General features: G+C 48.7%; 1 protein-coding gene across 1 annotated transcript; it reads left to right on the top strand.

Moving 5' to 3' along the window:
• Positions 1 to 13,125: 13,125 nt before the first annotated feature.
• Positions 13,126 to 21,776, top strand: LOC136463250 (protein FERTILITY RESTORER RF2, mitochondrial-like). The gene is made up of 5 exons (XM_066462257.1): positions 13,126 to 13,483; positions 17,245 to 17,333; positions 20,211 to 20,284; positions 20,941 to 21,019; positions 21,165 to 21,776. Exons 2-5 carry the CDS (start codon positions 17,264 to 17,266, stop codon positions 21,395 to 21,397), a joined length of 456 nt encoding a protein of 151 aa, XP_066318354.1. The 5' UTR covers positions 13,126 to 13,483; positions 17,245 to 17,263; the 3' UTR covers positions 21,398 to 21,776.
• The last annotated feature ends 2,113 nt before the right edge of the window (positions 21,777 to 23,889 follow it).

Here is a 23,889-nt window from a genome sequence, read left to right on the forward strand (position 1 = left end):
TTGGGGTCGGGTGAGACAGAGTCCGCGACCAAGGGTCGGGCGAGATGAAGCCCGTGACCTTGGGGTCGGGTGAGACAGAGCCCGTGACCAAGGGTCGAGCGAGACGGAGCCCGCGACCTTGGGGTCGGGTGAGACGGAGCCCGCGACCAAAGGGTTGGGCGAACCGAAGCCCGCACCCAAGGAGTCGGGCGAACCAGAGCACGAACCCAAGGGGTCGGGCTAGTCGGAGCTCGCACCCCGCAAGACAGTAAGGATAATAGTGAAGTGTAGACTGTCTTGACTGTGAATCTGAGGATGCATGTGGTTGTTGAGCGCTTGGTAGCACAGATTAGCTTAAGCATTGTGCTCTCCTTTATAGTACAGCTTTTCCTATACTCAAATTCAATATATAAAAGAATTTAAACATCCTTTGAGTTTGAAGCCATCTATATTTGTAGTTGGGGGCTCCTCCATTTCGTGTAGCATCCTCGAATATAAATTCTCTGCTTGTTATCTCGATAAATCTCATTAGTTCTCTAATTGCGAGGTCATTATCACCAAAACCCACAATTAAGGCTTGATTGCACTTTCAGTTTTCTAGACGTACGTTTTCTAGATCGACATGAGAAAAATACTGCAGGCGCGGGCTTCCGGACGTTCGGGCGCTAGCAAGCCCGATATAAGAATGATGATGGTTTTTAATGCTAATAACTAGAAATCATGTCCGTATTCTACTATAGAAAGGTTAATTAGCAGGTTCTAAATCCCCCATGCACCACCGATTATAATCGTCATTGGTGGAAGTCGTTGGTGATGGCCTCGATTATCATCACCGGTTCAAAATCGGCGGTGGTATTATTCATCACCGTGGGATCGGAGTTGATGCAGGTTCTAAGGGGCTATTTGGTTGCCAGCCACAAATTGCCACACCTAAGGTTAGGCTTGCCACGGGTCCTTAGGCATGTGTTTAGTTTAGTATCGAAGTTAGGTTCGCCACAGCCTAGAGAAGCATCCGCCACAACTTTAGGCCGCAGATGTGTGGCGAGTGTTTCCTTCACCCTCACCACAGACTGCTCCGCCGCCACACCTCCCGCGCCCTGCCCCGCCCCTCCCACCACCACCATGATGTGCTCGGCTCTAGCCGCGAGGACGTAGAGCGCACAAGCGCGGCGGAAGGACGGAGGCAGGCGATGAGCGTCGTGGAAGGATGGAGGCAGGCCACGAGCGCGGTGAAGGAGGTCGGACCGGGGGCACCACCGGATGGCCGACGGGGAAACACGCGAGGTGGACGGGGCGCAACCGTGTGAGGGCTCGAGGGCGCCGGACATGCAAGCGCCGGCCGTCGGGCCGCCGAGGCGCAGGGACGCTGGAGCGCGCAGGCGTCGGGCCGCCAGAGCGCAGGGACGCGGGAGCGCGTGGTCATCGGGCCACCCGGGCGCGGGGACGTGGGAACGCCCGGTCGTCGGACTGCTAGAGCGCGGGGACACGGGAGCACGCGGTTGTTAGGCCGCCTGGACACATCGCATGCGGACATGCGGTGGATATGGATGAAGACTTGGAGAGATAAGGTTGCCTTTGCGTGGTGGGGATGCGGTGGATAGGGCAGAGAGAGAATAAAAGGAAAAATTAAATAAGTGAAAAGAAATTAAGAAAAAAATAGAGAAAATAAAAGAGTAATCTAGTTTAGACCATCAATTATCTATATTAGTCTTAATGTTCATGTTCATTCTTGGTTCATTAAAAACATCATACAAATTTGTGGTTTGAACCATACGTGGCAATCTTATCAAAATTTTGTGGCAACCATCCAAACAACCACCACACAATTTTGCCAAAGGTTAGTAACGAACCAAACAGTTCGATTTTGCCACAGAATGTGGCAAGCCACAGTATAACAAATACTTAACCTTAGGCGTGGCAAAATGTGGCCGGCAACCAAACAGGCCCTAAATCCCCCGTTCACCTCCGTTTGTTACCATCACTGCCGCATCGGGTTTCGATCCAATGACAATCGGTAGAATACCACCGCTAGTTTGGCAATCAGTCTGGTGGTGATGATAAATCAACGTGGGTCTGGCTTATGATCCGGCGTTGATGTAGGTACCAGTATAGCCAGTCGGCGTTCGACGACAGTGTCGATGGCGACATCAACGTTGATATGGTGTACTACCTAGTGGCGATGTCTTGTCCATCACCGTCGCGCTTGAGTTTTATCCGGTGGTGATGTCTTATCCATCACCACCGTGCTTTACTTTGATCCAGCGTTAATGTCTTTCCATCAGCACCGGTGCGACATTTTTTAGTGTTGTTGCCACTGTCATCACCGCCGGTTGTTTCTCGTGTTACCAACGATTTGGATAGGCCAGCAATGATATTGCATTTTCATAATACAATTGTAGTTTCATAATAATGATACAAAAAGTGTTTGGATTATATATTTTTTAGAGTTTTAGGTCCAGATGCCCCGTCTTTCATCATTAGATCAAAGACAAGGTCAAACATTACAGCATAATAGGTGGCATTCCACCTGAGAATCTTGAGTAACCCGTTTAGAACACCGCAGGACGAAACCAACTCTCTCCGGAACTCACATAAGCAAACCAACCCTCTCCAGAACTTACAAAAGCAGCACTAAACACACACATCAACACCGACTAGATCTTCAGCGGCACCCTCCAGCCGCGAGGTAAAGTCTTGAGCATGTCTTCATTGAAGTCAGCACGGGACGCCATCATAGAACCAGCAAACTGATTCTTCGCCGTCACCCAGCATGAAGCCACGGCATCATCCTCGCTTGCGTCTTGAGCTCGACAATTACTTCCCTCAGTCGATCCTGCTTTTCCACTGGACACAAAATTATCCATTTTTGTGCCATACCACTGATCATCTGGTAGAGTATCTCCATACTCTTCCAGCCATAACTCTGAAAACAAAGGTTGTTTCTTAGTAGCTTCGAAATACTCCACAAAGCTGCTGCAGTAATAATATTTGTAACACAATGTTTCCTAGCAGATAGCCAAAATTTTCCAATCTCATCTAAGGAGCCTCCTACATTAACTTTCAGAACCTTCCAAAGCTGAGTTGCTACCACACAATTAAAGAAAAGATGCTGAATAGTTTTAGTTTCACAGCAAAACAAGCAAGTCACATCTTCTAGTTTTCTTCTCTTTCCCAGATTATCCTAGTTAACAAGCACCTTATTTTTGGAAACCAGCCATAGAAAGAGAAATGCACCCTAGGAGGGACTTTTATAGGCCAAAGAGCTGGAACCAGGACTGGCTGGACTCCTCTAAAATTAATTACATTGTATAACGATTCAGTAGAATAGGTGCCATTAGAAGCAAATTGCCAAATCAAAGAATCCTTTTCACTAGATAAGGAAATTGTGAGGAGACATATATACACAATGTTTGGATTATATCGGACCGGGACTTATATACTCAATGTATCTACATCACCGCTTATACATGGTTCCATAAAACAAATTCAACCACAATGACAAATGTTTGATAACATAAACAAACATATGATCGTCCATAATGAAACTCAATCAGGAGAAGAATTGGAGAAAGAATTGGGGAGGAAGAAAGGAAGCAGAGTCGAATATGGCAGAGGTCACATTTCACTAGAATGCAATTCAGTTTACACATAGTTGTCCTCTCCCCTCTCGGGTTCTCTCTTTGATACGTTACAGAGGCAGCGCCTCGCTCATGCAGACGCAAGCGCTCACGCACGGATCCACTCATCTCTAGATAGCAACGTGTTGGGCCTTCTCTGCCTTGGGGTCTTTCTGGGGCCTTGGTTCTGATGCAGCTGATGGTTCTGTTGCCGGACCGGCAGCAGCAGGAGTGCCATCAGTAACACCACCCCTTCTTGGACTGCTGCTTGTCCCGAGCTGCTCGTGGAAACTCCTGGCGAAGTGCCTCATAAACCTCCCAGGTGGCAAGTGACGGGGGCAAATTATTCCACTTGATGACGACTTGCTGAACTAGGACTGAATCGCGCATCACAGTCCGGGTCTGAAGCACCTGTTCAGGAGCAAGCTTGAGAGCAAAGTCAGATGGAAGCATTGGTCTTACCTGGCGACCGGCACCGACTGCGCACTTCAGCTGAGACACCTGAAACACAGGGTGGATAGACGAGTGATCAGGCAGCTGAAGGCGATAAGCGACAGAGCCCACCCGCGTGATGACACGATAAGGACCGAAGAACCGGAAGCCCTCGGTGAGGAGATTTTGAACCCCTCGGTGCCCATGGCTTTGAGGCTCTCCGGAATCCTCATGGTTGAGTTCAATTTTGCTGGCGCCACCGAAAATTGTTCCTCCCTTTTTTTGGATAGGTTTTTATGCTCCATGGTCAAAAATTCGAAATGCGTGAGCAGGTGGCGTGGTGATTGTGTACGAGAGGAAGGTGAAGCTTCTCTAAGGTAAGTTTCTTCCTCCCTACTTGTTGATTTTGTTTGAATTCCCTGTGTTTCGTCATCCCAATTCTCAAATCGATCGTGTGTTCTCTCTCTCGCAGCTGATGTGTCTCGGCTTCTGGTAAGTGGTAAGAACTAGTTCAGGATTTGCCTGAGTGTTTTCTGTGTCGTGGTCAGTCGATTTGATTATCCTTGCGAATTCAGTTCGAGTTATACTTGTACTAATTTCTCGTGCAGACTAAGACCAACGAGACATGGCGGATCAAACCGACCACAGATCCCACCCCACCGTCCTCCCCAAGGGTAAAGCCCAAGCCAAGTAAGTGTGCTACCGGTCTCCATCCCTTTCTTAGAGTTTATAGATGTTACATGCTAGGGCTGAGGGGGTTCGGTTTGAGTAAGGCTGCAGTGCATTCATTCTGGTGATGTTGTTATTGAGGAGACTTGGTGTTTGCTTCTCAGCTTTCCGAAAACAGAGATTGTTGTGTGTGTTTAGGCTGTGCTGTGTTCATCTGGTTGCTTGGATTGTCGAATGTTGTGATCTGGCTGGGATGTTCATGGATGTTCTTAGGAGATAGATATTATGTTGTCGGTTTGCTTGAGCTGAATTGGTATGTCATGCAATGTGTATACCATGGGAAATGAAGATGGGATTTACAGCTAGATGTTAGCGATTGCCATGGCAGCTTGCTGCACCTTACTCACTGGGCGCTTGTGCTTGCTGAAGCACTCACATCCACTGTCTGATGTATGACTCCCAATGATCTTTTGTCAACTGGCCTAATCACTTGCTGTTTTGCTCAAATTTATTCAGTAGGGTTGAGAGACGCACTGTCCAACCTGCCACCTGGGTGGTTCTGGCTGTAGGTACAAGGGTCTCATGCAGGCATTATCGGCGTATGGATTTATTTATTCAAATTCACTGAAGATTCTCCATCCAATTCTGCTTGTAACCTTGTTTCGCTTTATTTTTTAATTTATTTTTCCAGTTTTGACTTTTGAGACATCAGAATAGGATGTGGATGGATTTGCATTTAGCATATTTTGGTGCAACAGTTACTTTCTCCTTCCAATGTCAATGTGTGAGCAACTTCGTGTCATTGGAGTATCTTTTGGCATCTTCTTTAGCTTGTCCATTTGCTAGCTATACAATACTGTACTTGAGAAATAATGCTATCTTAAAAGGGCTTTCACCATGAGAACTGGAAATGGCCATCTACGGTCATGATTAATTCTTTTGGCATTACCATTCCCTAACCAGTTAGGGCTGTAGTATAACCCTGGAAGTTTGTTTGAGAGTTAATGTAATCTTTTCTTGATATAACACCTTTTCTGGTTAAACTTCTATAGATAAATTTGACCTCATTACTACTAGCTCTTTCATAGCCAAAAACCTCAGTCTCTCCCCTTCTGTAAACAGCATGGAGTGGGTATGAACTGGTGATATAGGAAAGATTGTTCTTTGCTAAGAGTAAGAAAGTAATGTGGCATGCTTATCTGACAGCAGAACTTCATGCAGGTATGAAGCAGTAACATTGCCAGAGAAAATTATCAATATGGAGGTGGAACAGACAATGTATACATACAGTATGGTTCTTATTTAGAATAGCCATCACATGAACACATCTCTTCTTTTCAAACTTTGGCCAGATTATTGTATCCACTTTTCTGATTGAAATATAGGATGCATGTTTAGCGATTGGAAGATCTGGATGAACAGTACGTTAATGCCAATCTTGATGATGATGACTTCTCTCATGCTGATCATCGTCATCAAGGTTTGTCTTTCTTCTCTTGCGGACTACTCTTTGTGTTTGTATAAGGGAGAATATTCTTAAACTCTACTATATTTTCTCAGCTGAAGCATTGAATATAACCCTGGTCGTTAATTTTGAGTCTGGGCTTGCAGAAGCAGATGTGTTCAATCGCTTTGAGAGGTAAAGCAAAGCTGCATACTTATTTAAATTTACCACTCTTTTATCATTGCTAATGTATGTTTCTTTTTCTTATTTTGTGTATAGTACAAATATATTTTGCGATAGTGCCTTGTATACAGATTTGACATAGCAGATGATGAGACCACTCCTGATGAGCACCACAAGTTCCAAGTACGCTGGTTCCCTCACCACCTAGGCAAGAAGACCCTCCTCAGCAAGAAAAACAGTACTATGCTGCTCCCTCCCCTGTTCATGAAGAAGCTCAACAAGGTGAAACCAAGCACATGATTTACTCTCTGCCATATGGAAAACAAGGCTGGATTAAAAATTAGAATTTCCTTTCCCCCCCCCCCCCCCCCCCCCCCCCCCCCCCCCAAAGAACAATGATTTTCATGTCAATTGTGCATTGACATGTTGTTTCGGTCAAGTGGAACCTGCATCCGAAAGTGATGGTTCTTGCTGACAGCTAATATAATGGCCATTTACAGACTATGTTAGAATATTCTTGAAACTATTCGCGCTTTATCTCATTGCCTTTGTGCATAGTCAAATGGCTACAATAGGACTTTGTTTCAGGATAAGAGACTAGGGAGTGCATCCTTGGTTGCAACTGCTGAGTCTTCTAGCTGCGAGCTCTCACAGTGTGCCAAAGTGCATACGCGGCGAAGATCCTGGAGTCTGCAGGCCTGGCTGGGTGCAACCCCAGCCACACGCCCATGGAGCCTCGCCTGAAGCTCAGCAAACAGAGTGTGGCTCCACGGGTCTTTCCATCAATCCCCTTGCATGAGGACCGGTTCTGGAGGTAGACGGCTGTCACCACGGCCTCCCCCCAGAACACGCCCGGGAGCGCCTTGGCCTTCATGATGCTGCGCGCCGTGCCCACGACGGACTGGTTGCGCCGCTCCACAACGCCGTTCTGTTGGGGAGTGAACGGCGCCGTGAGCTCGCGGCGGACCCCCAGTTGAGCGCAGTAGTTGGTGAAGTCCGTTGCCGCGAATTCGCCCCCGCGATCGGTACGCAGGGCGAGCAGCTTCTTGCCGGACTTGCGTTCCGCCGCGGCCTGAATGTTCTTGATGGCGGCGGCAGCAGCGTCCTTGCTCGGCAACAGGGCGATCCACATATAACGTGAGTAATCATCAACTAGCAGTAGAAAGTACCGGTTGCCACTCGGCGTTGGAGGTGTGATGGGGCCGCAGAGATCACCGTGAAGAATCTGCAAGGCCTCGGTGGAACGCCGGAGCGCCTTCTGTGGAAAGGGCGCCCGGCGCTGCTTGCCGGCGAGGCAGGCCTCGCAGACCTGCTCCACCTGCTTGAGCAGGGGAAGGCCGCGCACCAGCCCGTCGCGCCCCATCTTCCGGAGCGTGGTGAAGTTGATGTGGCCGAATCGGGTGTGCCAGGTCCACGCTTCCTCGTCGGCGCGCGCCGCCAGGCACACCAGCCTCACCGGGCGCACCCACATCGCCGTTCACGCCTGTGCACACACCTGCACCAGGCTCAGCACCAGGATCGGCGAGTGCTCATCCACCTCCTGGCGTCGAGTACGCCACGCCGCCTGGGTCTGGCCTCAGCGAGCAGCTGGACGCAGACCACGACGACGAGGCGCCAATCCGGTTCCGGCGCGTCGACAACATCCTCGGCCAGTCCACTCCACCCGGCTTCGTCGACCGGAACCTGGAGGAGCATCTCTTGCTGGCAAGCGACGCCGAGCCGACGACGCATGGAGAAGCACTCAAGCACGACCACTGGCGCCACGCTATGCTGGACGAGATGACATCCATCGAGGCGAGTGGCACGTGGGAGCTCGTCGACCCTCCCCCGCACGTCAAGCCGATCGGCCTGAAGTGGGTCTACAAGACCAAGAAGGACGCCACGGGCGTGATCACGAAGCACAAGGCTCGACTCGTCGCCAAAGGCTACGTGCAGCAGCAGGGCATCGACTTCGATGAAGTGTTCGCGCCGGTGGCGCGGCTTGAGTCCGTGCGGTTGCTGCTGGCCCATGCCGCATCACAAGGCTAGGCAGTGCACCACATGGACGTCAAGTCCGCGTTCCTGAACGGCGTGCTCCAGGAACAGGTCTACGTCGAGCAACCTCCTGGGTTCGTGCTGCGCGGCCATGAGAACAAGGTGCTGCATCTGGTGAAGGCACTCTACGGACTGCGTCAAGCCCCCCGTGCCTGGTATGCCAAGCTTGATTCCTCTCTGATCGAGCTGGGCTTCCAGAGGAGCACCTCCGAGCACGCCGTGTACCTGCGCGGCTCCGGGAATCGTCGCCTGGTCGTCGGGGTCTATGTCGATGACCTGGTGATCACGGGCGACAACAACAACGACATCAACGCGTTCAAGGAGGAGATGAAGTCCAAGTTTCAGATGAGTGATCTCGGTCTCCTCCATTACTATCTGGGGCTGGAGGTCACTCAGAGCGAGACCGGCATCACAGTGTGCCAAAGTGCATACGCGGTGAAGATCCTGGAGTCTGCAGGCCTGGCTGGGTGCAACCCCAGCCACACGCCCATGGAGCCTCGCCTGAAGCTCAGCAAACAGAGTGCGGCTCCACGGGTCAATCCAACAATGTACCGCAGCATCGTGGGCTCACTCCGCTACCTGGTGAACTCCAGGCCTGACCTTGCGTACTCGGTGGGGTACGTCAGTCGATTCATGGAGGCGCCCACCGCCGAGCATCTGGTCGCCGTCAAAAGGGTGCTCAGGTATGTGGCCGGCACATTGCAGTTTGGTTGCTGCTACAGGAGGAAGCAAGAGGCTCAGCTCGTCGGCTACAGCGACAGCGACTTGGCCGGTGACATCGACACCCGCAAGAGCACCACCGGAGTCGTCTTCTTCCTCGGCGGGAACGTGATCACCTGGCAGTCACAGAAGCAGCGCGTCGTGGCCTTGTCATCCTGCGAGGCAGAGTACATTGCCGGGGCCACGGCCGCGTGCCAAGGTGTCTGGCTCGCCCGTCTTCTGGCCGAGCTCAAGGGAGAAGAGGCGGGCACCTTCTCACTGAAGATCGACAACCAGTCCGCCGTCGCGCTCAGCAAGAATCCCGTGTTCCACGACCGAAGTAAGCATATTGATGTAAAATATCATTACATTCGTGAGTGTGTCGAGGAGAACAGGGTTCAAATTCAGTCCATTGGGACAGTGGAGCAGCTGGCGGACATCTGCACCAAGGCACTGGGGCGTGAACGCTTCTGTGAACTGCGCTCCAAACTTGGTGTTGTTCATGTAAAGCAGGCACACTAGGAGTAGGAGGAGAATTGTTGGATACTCCTATGTTTTCGTTCACTCGATTATGCATGCGCACAGACACTAACTTGTGGTGATCGTGCGCCAGGTTTAGGAGTAGTTAGACATGCAGCCATGGCCGGACGTCGTGCGTGCGTGGGGATGGACGCGCACCTCTCTCGCGTAGTGCGCGCCATGGGCGGCATGATCAGTTTGTATTCCTTTATATATCAAATATATGCATCAGAAAACGTTGCGCTTTTTGCAACACAAATTCCCTGTGTCCAGTTCATTTTCTTCTTGTTCATCCACCTCGCCACACAGCAGCTCGCCGCCGGCGTAAACCGCCGTCTGGTGACCAACAATGTGGCATATCTCGCTCTTTCTCTTTTGGCAATGTGATCCATTGGCTTACCAATAATCACTTTGCACAACTATATTTCTGATTCTCAACTTATGTCATATTTCAACCTTTTGCACTTGACAAAAAGAACTTGTAGTTCGTTTCCCCCTTCGTTTTTTTGTTGGTTGACTAGTTACCTCATATATTAGAAGTTGACTGGTGGACATAATTTAAGTACATGTGTTGTTGCATTTATGCCATATTTGAAGCATCTTGCTGCACTTACTGAAAGTTCTCTTGCAGGGGGACCAGAGGAGCAGAAGATGAAGGTAAACATGATTTATCAAGCCTTATTACATCTAGAAAATAGTATGAAAAGGGATTACTTGTTTAGTTTGTTCTTTGTTTACTTGAGCTAGCACTTTTACTCAGCAGCAGCAGCCACCTAAAGCATCAAAGCGGAAAGCACGTAGGGAACTCCCACAAGTAATTATGGACAATAACCCCGAGAAACATATATCAGGCATGTCTGAAGGATGCATCAAGCCTTGTCTCAAAAAGGCGTGAAGTTAACAGTGTGTGTTCGGTTCGACTAACCTATTTTCCTGGAGATTTCTGTACTGATGCATTCTAATAAAGAACAACATTTATCTGATTTATGCTTGCAGAATTTTAATTTTATTCGATCAACCAAGATAAATGATCTCATGGACATCCCCCGATTGCTCTAATATCTCATGACAACTCGTCCTCAGAATTATATTACCCTAAGCCACTTATGCAGCTCTGGAAGGACTGCACTGAAGCCAAGTCCACAAAGCTTCTTCAGGTCACTTCATAATTTGTAAGAGCTCTGCCTCTTGGCCGACCGGCACATATCCGTTGGCCAAAATGGCCCTGTTCGCTTGTCTTAAAAATGGTTTGTTCGGCTTTTTTTTTTCAGCTGGAACAGTGTTTTTTTCTCACGATAATTCAGCCGAAACAATATTTTTCAGCCAGTTTCAGTCAAGTTTCAGACCAGCGAACGAGGCCAATGAAGCCAGCGTGGAGTGGGCCCGTCGGCTTTTGAGCTGCCGATAGGTATCTGGTCGCCTGCTGGACAGGGCTACTAAATTTGCAATTCATTTCCATCAAGAACTAGATTTGCAATTAATTAATAAAAAATATTATTTAAAAAAAATCCATTCTCTCCTTCCTTATCCGCATAGACATGGCGGCACCACTGCTCCTCTAAGGATGAAAACGGAACGAAAATATCCCGAATCGAACCGCATCGTTTTTTATATTTAATCCGATCGAATCCGCATTTTCTTGTTCGACTTTACCGTTTTCGCTTTCGCATTTCAGATGTTTCGTATTTCAAATGTAAAAGTAGAAAACGGTTTAGACATTTTTCCGACCGTTTTCTACTTTTCTACTTTTAATTTGAAATATTCCGAATTGAAAATTCGGTTTAAACCGAATTTGGCCAACTGCACAGGTCATACAGCCCAATTACAGGTTGTTCACCACGCAGCTGTGTTCTTTCTACTGGTGGCCAGCTGCCCTCTCTTATAGACGGCGCTCAGCCTCGTCTCTCTTTCACCTCATGAGATGGTGCTAAATGTCAGGAAACCGGCAGCATCTACACGAAAGCCCACCTGGGCCATAGCCCATCAAGCTCATCGGTTTAACCCCCACCTGCAAAGTCAATCATTTGATAGTTTTTGCATCAGCCGAATAAATCTTTGTTACTCAAAAGAAAAATCTGAATAAATCTTTAAAATAAAATACTACATCTATTCTAAAAAGATTAATAAAATTATTCTGACTCAGTTCGAGTTCATGTTTCTATAATATGCACTTGTTAATTATTATATGCACTTGAACTTGATCATGTATGCACTTAGTCATGCACTTGGTCTACGGGTCGGTATTCCGTATTGAGTTTTCGTATATCGACCGTGTTCGATATAATTCCGCTCGAATTATTTCGTTTTCGAAATTCTCGATATTCCGTAAGTTCGTGTGTTGTTTTCGTGTTCGGCTTGTCCGCTTTCGTTTTCATTTTCGTATTCAAATGTAAAAGTAGAAAACGGTTGAGGAGTTCTCCGTTCGATTCCGTCCGTTTTCATCCTTATGCTCCTCCCCTGCTGGCTGCCGCAGCACGGCATGGGCCGCGCTTGGGCCTGCCGCGTCGTTTCAGACTATGGAGCCTCCCTCCCAAGTCCCAATGCGCGCCCAGAGGCAAGACGTGTGTGGGACCGGCATCAAAATCCGTGAAGCGACTCTCGCCCTTGACAGAAATAGCGGTTCTTTCTGTCTCTCCACCTTTCTCTCTCCTACGCTGGTAACCTCACCTAGAGATGGCAACAGGTGTGGTGCCCGCGGATACTACCTTCTTACGCCCGCGCTCGCTAGCTAAATCTCTCGCCCGCGCCCGCGACCCGCCACGGGCAACAAACCACGCCCGCGCCCTCCATCCGCGGGCATGAAATGCCCGCGGGCATATCCGTGTGCCCGTCAGGTTGAGCATATACATAAATCATAGTGCATTATAAGAGATACGAAGATACATATTCACAACAAATCGTGTATACATACATATATTTGCTTGTAGGTCCCACATGTCAGACCTGTGGAGCGGGTCTGGCGGATAAGTGGGCGAGGGTAGCAAATTTCTTTGCCCGCGAAGAACTATCCTCTGGGTTCAGGATGGTGCCCGCGCCCGTGGCCGCGGGCAAGAAGTGGTGTCCGTATCCTTGCCCATCAGGTTCCATGCCTGTGGGTATGCGGGCATTCTGTGCCCGTTGCCATCTTTAACCTCACCCCACGTGTGCACGCTCCTCTGCCGACGATTGAGCGACTGCGCCGCTGCCCTACGCCAGGTACCCATCGTCGGTCCCTTCGTCATCGTCGGGCGCTTCACCGGCGACAAGCACCCGCCAGGTATGCCCACCCCTTCTCTTCCCACAAGTATTCGAGGGTATTCAGTTTGAATACCCAAATATTTTAGCAAAAAAAAATCATATATGTAGTATATATATATATATATATATATATATATATATAAATCTGTTTTTTTTAGTGGAACTGGTCTGTATATGGAAAAAAACAAAAATACAGCGAACTTGAACACTTATATACAGCAAATCAGCCCGTAACATATTACTACTCGTTTTGCTCCCCCACCCGAAGGCCCAACGAGGTCCAGCGACACATATTCTCACCCGCAGGCCCAACAACGCCTGCTCCCCACTCCTCTCCCCTATGCTCACCCGTGCTCATGGGAGTCGGGTGGGAAGCCGCACGCGACTCCGCGTTTTTCTCCCTGAACCGGCGTCCGGCGAACCCTAGCCTAGCTTCGAGTGGCGGCGCTTTGGTGGCCGACGGGCGGTGGCGGCACGGGCGCACCGCGCCATCGCGCACGGCCGGCGCGCGGACTCCAGTCTCCAAGGCAGGGGCAGGCCAGCAGCAATAGGCAGCAGCCTGTAGCACGCACCGCGGCTGCGCGGCACCGGCCTGCAGCAGCAGCACCAGCACGCAGACGCAGCAGGTCAGCAGCGACCGCCGAACAGCGAGGCAGCGAAGTCTGTTCCTGTAAGTTGAGTTTCAGGCTTCGAATTTCCTATTCAGATTGTTAGGAATAGCAATTTGTCCCCAAAATACTTAGTCTAGTCTCTTAATTTCATTTTAGGTGTATGAAAATAAAAAATAGTGGTACCATAGATTTGAGAACTTTGTTGCAAAGAGGAGAAACAGTCACAAGATGAGGTTGAGCAAGAGAGAGTTATATGCTAAATTTGTGGTCAAATTCTTGAATATATGAAATCATACTGAATTATATGTGTTATATATTTCCTATATATACACTATACAGCACTATACATGCCAAATATTAGCCTTTTGATTGTGAATTTTTTTTACCCTTATACATTTTGAATACCCAGCTCCAAAATCCTGGGCCCGCCACTGTCCCTGCTATACGAAACCGAGCCCCTGAACCCTAACTTAAACTATTTGGTGATTTGTATTCGGATCTGATCTACTATTTTCTATATGTAAGTCTTTGAATTCTTACTCTTGGTAGTAGTAGAGTCTTACCCTTGTAATTACTCTTGGTAGACGAGCAGCGAGACAGAGGGGTTGTGCCACCTGCACGTTAAGGACGTAGAGTCGATTTGCGCTTCTGGATATCTTAGCGAGAAGGCGGTGGTGGCGATCCCAAATCCTCATGACTCCATCCTCAACCACCACGCGCGAACCGTTCTCATCCAGCTGTCCCAAGCTGATGATGGAGTTCCTCAACGCGGGGATGTAGTAGACTCCGGTGAGCAGCCTGTGCTCACCAGACACGGTGGTGAAGATGACGGAGCCGACGCCCTTGATCTCCACGCCGGAGGCATCCCCAAACTTGACGGAGCCTCGGACGCTAGAGTCAAGCTCGGTGAAGAACTCCCGTCGACCGGTCATGTGATGGGTGGCGCCGGTGTCGAGGCACCACCCGTCAGTCTTGTCGTTGCCGGAGCCGTCGCCGAGGAGGGCGTGTGCTTTTGGCTCGTCAAGGTGGAGGAGAGCCGCTGCGGCCGGTGCCGCTGGAGGTAGCTCGATGCTTGCATGTGCCATGAACAGAGCCGGCTCCTCCTCCTCCGCCTGTGCGATGTGGGCCTGGCCGCGTCGTGGCTGTCAACAGTCCTTGGCCCAATGGCCAAGCTGGCCGTAGTTGCGGCAGGCGTCGTCTCGTGCCGGCTTGTGCCTGCCGGCGGCGCCGCCCTGGGCGCCTCCGCGGGCATCACCCTCGGCACATCCTCGCGCCCCGGCCTAGGCGTCTCTGCCGCCTTGCGCGGCTTGCCACGCTTGCGGCCGCCTGTCGCGGAAGAAGGCTCCCCCTTCTTCCGGTCACCTTGGCTGGCAAGCCATTGCTCTCGAGTGAGAAGGAGCTTCCCGCCAATGGTGATGGGCCCCGAGAGGGGCTGTGGCTCATCGCTGTCGACGACCTTGAGGCGACCTATCGCCTCCTCGATCGACATCGTGGAGAGATCCAGCAGAGACTCGATCGAGCGAGCCATCTGCTTGTACTTCTCGGGGACGCAGCGGAATAGCTTTTCGACAACTCTCTCCTCACCGTAGGTGTCATCGCCGAACTGCACCATCTTCTGCAACAGAGTGTTGAGACGGAGAGCGAAGTCATCAACGTCCTCACCTGGCTTGAAGGCCAGGTTCTCCCACTCCTTGCGAAGTGCCTGCAGTGTGGACTTGCGGGCGCGGTCGCTGCCGATGCGTGCCGCAGCGATGGCGTCCCAAGCCTCCTTGGCAGTCCGCTTATTGGTAAGCGAGAACTGCATCTCGGGCGGGACTACAGCGATGAGGGCATCCAACGCCCGTCGATCTAGGTCGTAGTCGACGTCGCCGTACCGGACTGCCTCCCACATGTGCCGCACCTGGAGCTTTACCCTCATCACCGCAGCCCACTCGACGTAGTTGGTCTTGGTGAGGGTAGGCCACCCACCGCCGGGGCCGATGTCCCTGACGACAGCCTGGAGCCCGTGGTAACCACGGTACCGATCCGGGGAGAGAGAGCCACGTTGCCTGTGAAGGCCGCGCTCTCCATCGACCCGTCCGCCACCGTCGCCATGCGCGCCTCCTCCAGGAGCGCCGCCGGCGCGTCCGCGCCTGTCTGGGCTGCCGCCGCGCTCGTGGGCGTGCGCGGCTCCTCTAGGAGCGCCACCGCCGTGCACGCCTCCTCCAGGAGCGCCGCCAGCGCGTCCGCGCCTGTCTGGGCTGCCGCCATGCTCGTGAGCGTGCGCGGCTGCCCCAGGAGCGCCACCGCCGTGCGCGCCTCCTCCAGGAGCGCCGCCAGCGCGTCCGCGCCTGTCTGGGCTGCCGCCATGCTCGTGGGCGTGCGCGGCTGCCCACTGCGCCGCTCGCGCTCGCGCTGCCTCCCTCTCTAGCAGCTCGAGGTCCGCGTCGGCGGTGTCGTCAGCGGAAATGGAGCTGCCGATGCTGCCGCGCAGAGCCTCGACCTCCGCTGCCGCCGCACGCGCTGCATCCGCCGCCGCCGCCGCTTCCGCCTCCGCTCTGGCTGCTGCCAGCTCCGCCGCTGCCAGCCTCGACGCCCTTGCCGTCGCCGCAGCGGTCTCTGCCGCCGCTCGCTCGCGTTCCTCTGCCGCTGCAAGTTTGGCCTCTTGCCGACGCCGCGTGCTCGAGGCGACCGAGCGCTGAGACTGCCCTGCGGACATGACGCGCTACCGGGGGGCTGTGCGTGGGGAGAGGGCTGCTTCAGACGGACAGGAGCGGCCGGAGGAGCTGCTGGTGCCAACAGCTGGGGCTGTTGTGGGGCTGGGAGAGAAGATGAGCAAGAGATGCTCAGGCTACAGGATAATACGACTCTGATACCAGTTGTAAGTCGCTGAGTTCTTACTCTTGGTAGTAGTAGAATTCTTACTCTCATCGAGAGAGGATGACACTAGGAATTGGAGCAATTTTCTTTGTTTCTCACATAAATGCCATACCCCACCTGAGGGGTTGGGGATACATATTTATAGGCTGCTAGCCAGCCAAGCATATGCCAAGATGCTAGTCTAAGATGCTAATATGCTGTCCTAATATGCTGTCCTCTAAGATGCTGTCTTAAGATGCTGTCCTAGCTAAAGACCAGCTGCAAGGATGCTGTCCTCTCAGTCAAGATGCTGCTGAAGCCAGCCCCACAAAGACTGCCAACAGAGACTTATCCCATCACTATAAAGATTGTTTGACTCCTTGAGAAGGGATATCTATATATTCTTTGGACGGAGGGAGTAATTACAAGGGTATAGATGTATTATGCCTACTAACTTGGTTTTTTTTTTTGCAAAAATTATGGGGCGTACATGTGGACACCCATGTCCTTTACCATGTCCGCCCGATGAATGATACTTTGTATTATGTTTAATTGAAATTTCAGTCCTTGTTGCCCTTTCCAAATGATTAATTCATATAAGTTTTTTTTTATTTCAAATCATTTTAGTGTTTGTATAAGTAAGTTCATAATACTATATGATAGGATATGCTATGTTTTGTCATGATGCCCGCCAAGTGGTATATTTTCGGACATACATGGGTAAACCTGTGTTGTGGATAGCTGACAAGTGAAAGAAAGCAATTATGTGCTTATATTGTACTTTTTATGTGTAATGATACGATAATATCATCCTGTTCCATTCCATTTCCTGTCTTCGGATAGCGAATTCAATTAAAAGGTTTAGTGTATTATGAACTATGCAATGGGCAATGATTCATTGATGCATATTCCATTTTGAAGCATTCAGTGTGGCGTTTCATTTTTCATGGGTACTGATTTAGTGATTTACTGGGCTTTATAGGCATTGATTTGCATCAACAATGTCGCAACTTGGCACATGCTCATTGCCAGGAGCTGCAATCTATGGCACTTCAACTAGGAGATTTGGAGGTAATTATTGGATTCAGGGTTCCCTATGGTTTTGTATTTTTTTCATTGTTATAATCTGAGTTTTGTCTGTTTGTCATGATACATCAAGAGGTTGTGGATTTTGATCTACAATTGGAAATTAAAAGATTAGCTGAACCAGAAACGTAATAGCAAAGTTTTGGCAGGTGAAGACAAGTAGATTTGTCAGTATACATCTAGAAGCAGAATAGATCATGAGATCAATAAACCTCTACCAAAAGTTCGCCACTCAACCTGATGTTTTCCAAGGCTGTGTCAAAAGTATTAGATGTCTCTGAACCATGGTTTTAACTTTTAAAGGTGACGCCTAGGCGACAGCTAGGCGTCCATACTAACTATGCACACGTATGGTATCTGCCTTGTCGTACTAGGCGTCCGCCTTTCTTGTTTAGGCGTCTGGGCATTGGCAAGGAGGCTGCGGGCAGTCACCTTATTCGCGAAAGACAATCGCACATGCGAGAAAGGAGCGGCCCTGCGCCATGCGGGAAGAAAATAACTCACATGCAGTACATCCTGCCTTCTGCACAGGAAGAGAGGGATAGGGAGAGAAAAGGTATAGGGAAGCAAGAGAAAGAGAGGGAGAGACCAAAGTTCCTGCTGCCTTCTGCTTCTTCCCTGTGTGCTCAAGGCAAGTCCCTGTCGACGCATCCCCGTGAGACACATTGATTCCCATGCGATGCGTTGCCATGCTGGTTCTAGCTGTGCGCCTCCATGCTTTGATTCTGGCTGCGCATTTGCGCCGGCCGCCAGGACCCAGGGCGAGGATTAGTGGACAATTGCTCTGCCCTGCCTCCCCTCTCACCACAAGCTGCGCCCTGCTCTTTGCTGGCTCGTAGCTTCGCCCTGCCTTCCCTCCAGGCCCAGATTGAATCATGTGTGCCTTTGCTCCTCTTGCTCTCCCTATGCTTTGCTTCTTAAAGAAGATATAAGATGTTTGCCTGCTAGTTGTCTGCTTATATGAGCCTGAAAGGAGAATGGTAGTGCTTTAGTGCTTGTGCTTTGTTTTATTATATGCTAATTGCTCTGTTTTATATGCTACTAGTATGGTATTCATTCTAAGAGTTGGGAACATTAAGGTTTTATTTCTTGTGAGCTTTTAGTGGAATTAGATGTTTGTATGGCATCTCCTAGGCAAGCGCCTTATTTGCCTAGACGACTGGAAGGAGGTCTCTCGCCTTGTCACCCTAAAACCATGCTCTGAACATTTGTTCTCTCCCCTGTCTCGTTGTTAGTATAGGTAGCCACATTCAAAAAGCTTCATGATCTGCTACTTTGTAATATTGCATTGCTTAGTACAGTGGTACATTGGTTGTGTGATATTATATGCTAATTACTCTGTTTTATATGCTACTAGTATGGTATTCATTCTAAGAGTTGGGAACATTAAGGTTTTATTTCTTGTGAGCTTTTAGTGGAATTAGATGTTTGTATGGCATCTCCTAGGCAAGCGCCTTATTTGCCTAGACGACTGGAAGGAGGTCTCTCGCCTTGTCACCCTAAAAACCATGCTCTGAACATTTGTTCTCTCCCCTGTCTCGTTGTTAGTATAGGTAGCCACATTCAAAAAGCTTCATGATCTGCTACTTTGTAATATTGCATTGCTCTTAATTTCTTATTGGTTTATTAACTTATCCTTTGCTGCCTTATAAATGCATTGGAACCCAAAGAAAGTAGTGCTGGTGTCAGTATCTGGTGTAGTATATGAAGCATTTTAATTTGACTGGTATCCTAGTTCCTATAAGTCTTGCCCTTTGCTCTCTACCTTAGCCACGAAAACTGATGAATCAAATGCAGAGTCTATTCAGATGTGTCGTGGATAATCTGTGATAGCACATTCCTTTTTTATGAGATGATGATCGTTAAGTTCATGTGTAAATAATCTTTTTAGAACAATGTTTTTAAATCAGCTAATCATCGCTAATCGCCCTGGTACCGATCAGGACGACCAGGACGATTAATCGATCTCTAATCGCCCATATAATCGTCCTGTATATAGCAGGACTATATATCATATATGCATGGTATATATCCAAGTCTTCTCAGGTGGGAAGAGAATCGGCGGCCCTGCAGCAGGAGGGACGAGGAAGCAGCACGCAGCAGGGAAGATGCATGGACGGGCTGCTTGGATTGGAACTGGAAGGGAGGGAGGAGGGAGGAAGGAGCGAGGATGGAGGGGGAGAGATGCAGCTCAGCAGCTGCACACACAGCAAGTGCAACCAACGGCTGGAGACTGGGAGTGAGGACTGAGGAGGTGAGAGAGTAGGGGAGAGGTATATAAGAGAAACCCTAATGGGTCTGGCCCAAACAAATATAGCCCAGTAAGCTGAAGCAGCCCATCTGCCTATTTAGTGCTGATCGGCCAAGAGACCTAATCGGACGATTAATCGCGAGTAATCGACGATTGATCGGACGATCAGGTTTCTGATCGCTCTGATCAAATCGAAGAGCCTAATCAAGTGCTAGGTACCGATAAGGACGATTAATCGCGATTAATCGGACGATCAGATAGCATTACCACACTTTTGCTTGTTTTGAGATGGTCATTGAGTTCATGTGGAGTAAAATGCACATGTCTATAAACTTGAGAATTGTACATTTAGGTCCATGGACATGTACAAGTGGGGCAAAAAGGCCCTAACTCTTAATTAAGGGTTACTTGGTTTAGGGACCGAGGTGGCACATCCATGCATGTTTAGGTACCTAAGATACACTTTGATAGGAAACATTTGATCTCGGATTCTGAGGTCTGCAAATCAGCACATGCCTTCTGAATTTTGGCCTTGATGATCCTCTTTTACATAGCAATGTTTACACTATGTATTGTTAAATAATGTTTCCTAATTTCTTCCTGTTTTCTAGGTTTGAAATTACAGCAGCCTAAAGTTAATCATATCTCATTTGGTCAGAAAGTATCTGCGAAAGCAACATTGAGAGTAAGTGTATTTAATGCATTGTTCTCAATTTTGATCTTACTACATGTAAATTTGAGCTTGAGGAGTTGAGAACTAATCACAAAATCAGGCTACATATCAACGCATATGTTCTAATCTTTAAGCATGATACAAACTTTAGCATAGTGGAACTTCTGTATATCTTAAAAACGTGTTTTCATTGTCTCCATACATTAATACAAAATTATGTTAAATCATCAGCTATGGTAATTATGCAAGATTGACCTTCACTGCTCACTTGAGATAAATGGTGCCAATGAGGACCTCATTCTATTAGTAATGCCAGGAGTGCATATATTATAAAATTTTTGTATGTTCAGAATGGCTTAGTTCATTGTCGCATACATTATGGGTTTACAATGTTTCTAGACAAATTACATGTCTTCAATGTGCATAATTTTTTAGATACCATCATACCAAGATTCCAAGAATTATATACTAAACCATCAGCTGTGTGAATTAGTAGGTATATAGTAAATCTAGACTTGCAGTGTATCTTGTTACTTGTAATGGTAACCATCAGTTGGTGAAATTCAAAACTGAATGTGAAAATGCTACCTTGCTTATATTGTCTATGATCTACTTTACTGTGAGCTCCTTTGTTTAACCACCTCTCCTTTGACAACTGTTTACTACAGATTGTGAGATGCAACGCCACTCAAACACAAAGTGTCCAAAAGAAATCTTCAAGTGCAACTATGCAACGTGATAAGAAAGGTTAAAATTTAGAATTTGCATACTACATATAATTGAATTCATTTTTTTTCTTGTCTTTGAAGCAGGTAAGTGATGTTGCTCAAAGACAAGAGTCGAACTCACCACATTTGCTTAATTTTACCTGTGTTATTTATAACTGTTCCAGGGAAAGTCCAGGGGCCAAAACTGGATGACGGGAGCGGTGGGTTCCCTCCATTCCGCTTCGGCAAAGGTGGGGGTGGTGGTGGAGGCGGCGGAGGTGGCAGCAACTACTTTGGTGGATTCCTTCTCTTCTCATGCGTGCTGCTCTTAGACTACCTGAAGGAATTTGAGAAGTACCTGCTTGCTCAGAGGCACCGAGCTGGAGATGATGGTGGCAATGGGCTGCTGCAGGCATGATTGCCTTTCGGCGGTCTCACTGGCACTAGCTACTGGTTTCTGATCTGAAGAGTGCTTCATGTCACTCTGGGTTAAATCCAACTGCGGCGATCATACAATGCAAGTGCAATTGATTGTACTGGGGACTTGCACTGCTACTTGCTCTGCCATTGATCCGTTTGGTGTCAAGTACTGTGGAAATCGTCTGCCGCATTCCCTTGAACTTTCTCACCTCGTCCAGGCTCTTTCGGAGGAACTTCTTTTTTTTTGTCATAATAAGGAAAACACTTGCTAGGATGTTAGAAAGTTCATTCTATATGTATGTCCTCCAATTCGGTAAAGAATGAACACCACCAAGATTACAGGTGCCAAGAGTAATAGTTATTATTAAAGGTAAAAAGACTCTGTAATTCATCTGTTTCAGTAAGCACTCCGTGTTCTCCTCTTGTGTGCTTCATATTAAAATTATCTGCTGTTGTTTTGGCTCCTACAAGTTTTGCTTGGAAAGGTGAGTTTGATCCAAATCCCTAGGATTTAGTGCAGACTTAAACTAAACCTTTTTAAAAAAAAATCATAGATCAATTATTCCCTTGCCCTGGCATGGACGGCGTGAGTAGAGCGTCATCGTACATCCCAATGCCCAACCAAGCTCGAGGACAAAGCGTCCACATGATATGGCGAGGCTGCAGGTAGATGCTGGAGGGCACAGACCTGCTCTACGAGCACAAGCTCCTGCAGTTCCTTCCTTGTCCAGATGAATGGTACGCAGGTCGTGCCGAGTGCCGACAAGATTGTTAAGAGAAGTGGAGTTCGGTTGCCCGCTCCGGCGCATCACCTTTGGTTACCCCATTTGTCAGGCAACTTCTTAGAGCTGAGATGACTGAGAAAAGTTTTTTATTTACTTCATCCGTTTCAGAAATGATACAATTCTAGTTCTAGAATAGTGTTCAGTCAAACCCTCTTAAAATCTGATCGAAGCTTTAGCAACTCAGTAGTGGAGCCACCGCCCGACCACCCCACGAGGCTGGCTGGGCTCGTCGCCGAAGTTTAAAAGAAAATTTTCTTTGTACCAAAGGAGAGTCATGTAATTTCCTAGCTTTTTTTTTTTTTTTTTTTTTGCATAATGAGAATTGCCCGAGCACCCAGCTTTTGGCTTCGCTACTGGTATTAGATGTCATCTAAACATGCCCATATGCTAAAGGTGCGTCATCCAGTAATCCCACAACCTTTTTTCATTGTTTTGTATTAGGCTGTTTGGTTTGTCGGATCAAACTGTTCGGGTCAAGTTGGCTCCGGACGGAGTGGCTCCTCGCTTTTCCGCCGGACGAGTTGATTCTACAAAATAAACTGCAGCACGTACCAGTCAATGCCGGATGACTTCATTCCATACCTCAATCCAAACAAATTTATAGGATCGGACTTAAGTTCGGATGACTCCAGAATCGGTCTGTGATGCAATCCAAACAGGTCGTATTTGGTGGACATAGGTATACGTATATATATAATAATTCTGTTGACAACAAAAAATGTTCATTTTGTGAAGTTGTCAAAATGTGAAACGGACTTCACCATTACGTTCCTCTCGTCGAGACGGTCAAGAAACATATATAGAATGTCTAATTCGGAGTCCGGATGAAGAAGTTATGCCCTCGGAAAGATGCCTCGGTGTCGGGAGTTCCGACCTAAGTCGAGACTTCCGACTGTCGGAAGTTCCGACGTGTGTCGGGACTTCCGGGAAGCCTGAAGAATTCTGCTCGGGTGTCTGGGGTTGTCCCTACGTCGGGAGTTCCGACAAAAGTCGAAAGTTCTGACTGTCGGGAGTTCCGACCCAAGTCGGGACTTCCGACTGGACTTCCGACATACCTAACAGAAAATCCTGTTCGGATCTGGCCTTTTGGATTCCGATCCGAACTGTTCCAAACTCGTGGGAAACTTAGAAAATAAGGCTTGAAGAGATTTCCTATTGGGATAAGACCACCCCACTCTATATATATGAGAGGATCATGGCCGATTGAGTTACCATCGATCCAATTGACAAACAAATCAATCTATTACCTCTACCCCAACCCTTTTACCCTCTTCTCCAACCCACATACTGTTCATCCCTTGATCCAACGATCAAGGATGGTGCCCTAGGCTTGCCGGCTGACCTAGGGCAACCCGACGACGTCCTTGTCCTGACGGGGTCCCTCCCGGGCGAGAGTCTCGACGGTTTCTTTGCTAGTTTGTCTGAAAACTAGCCGGTTCTTCGTCACGTAAGCACGTTGGTTATCCTTTAGTGGTTTGCTTGTAAACCTCTCCGTTCTTCACCATGAAAGAGTGACATCCTCGCTGCGTTCTTCGGTCCGTAGCGGCCCGGACGTCCAAGGCCCTATTGGTGTTTGATTCGGATCACTTCCGACGTCAACACACTTTTTGGCGACTCCGCTGGGGACAATTGGTTCGGCTATCTCTTATAGACAATCTCTCTGACATAGTCTTACTCCTCGTTGATCTATCTTCTTGAGCTCGAC

This window comes from Miscanthus floridulus, chromosome 7, assembly GCF_019320115.1.
Source record: "Miscanthus floridulus cultivar M001 chromosome 7, ASM1932011v1, whole genome shotgun sequence".
NCBI lineage: Eukaryota > Viridiplantae > Streptophyta > Magnoliopsida > Poales > Poaceae > Miscanthus > Miscanthus floridulus.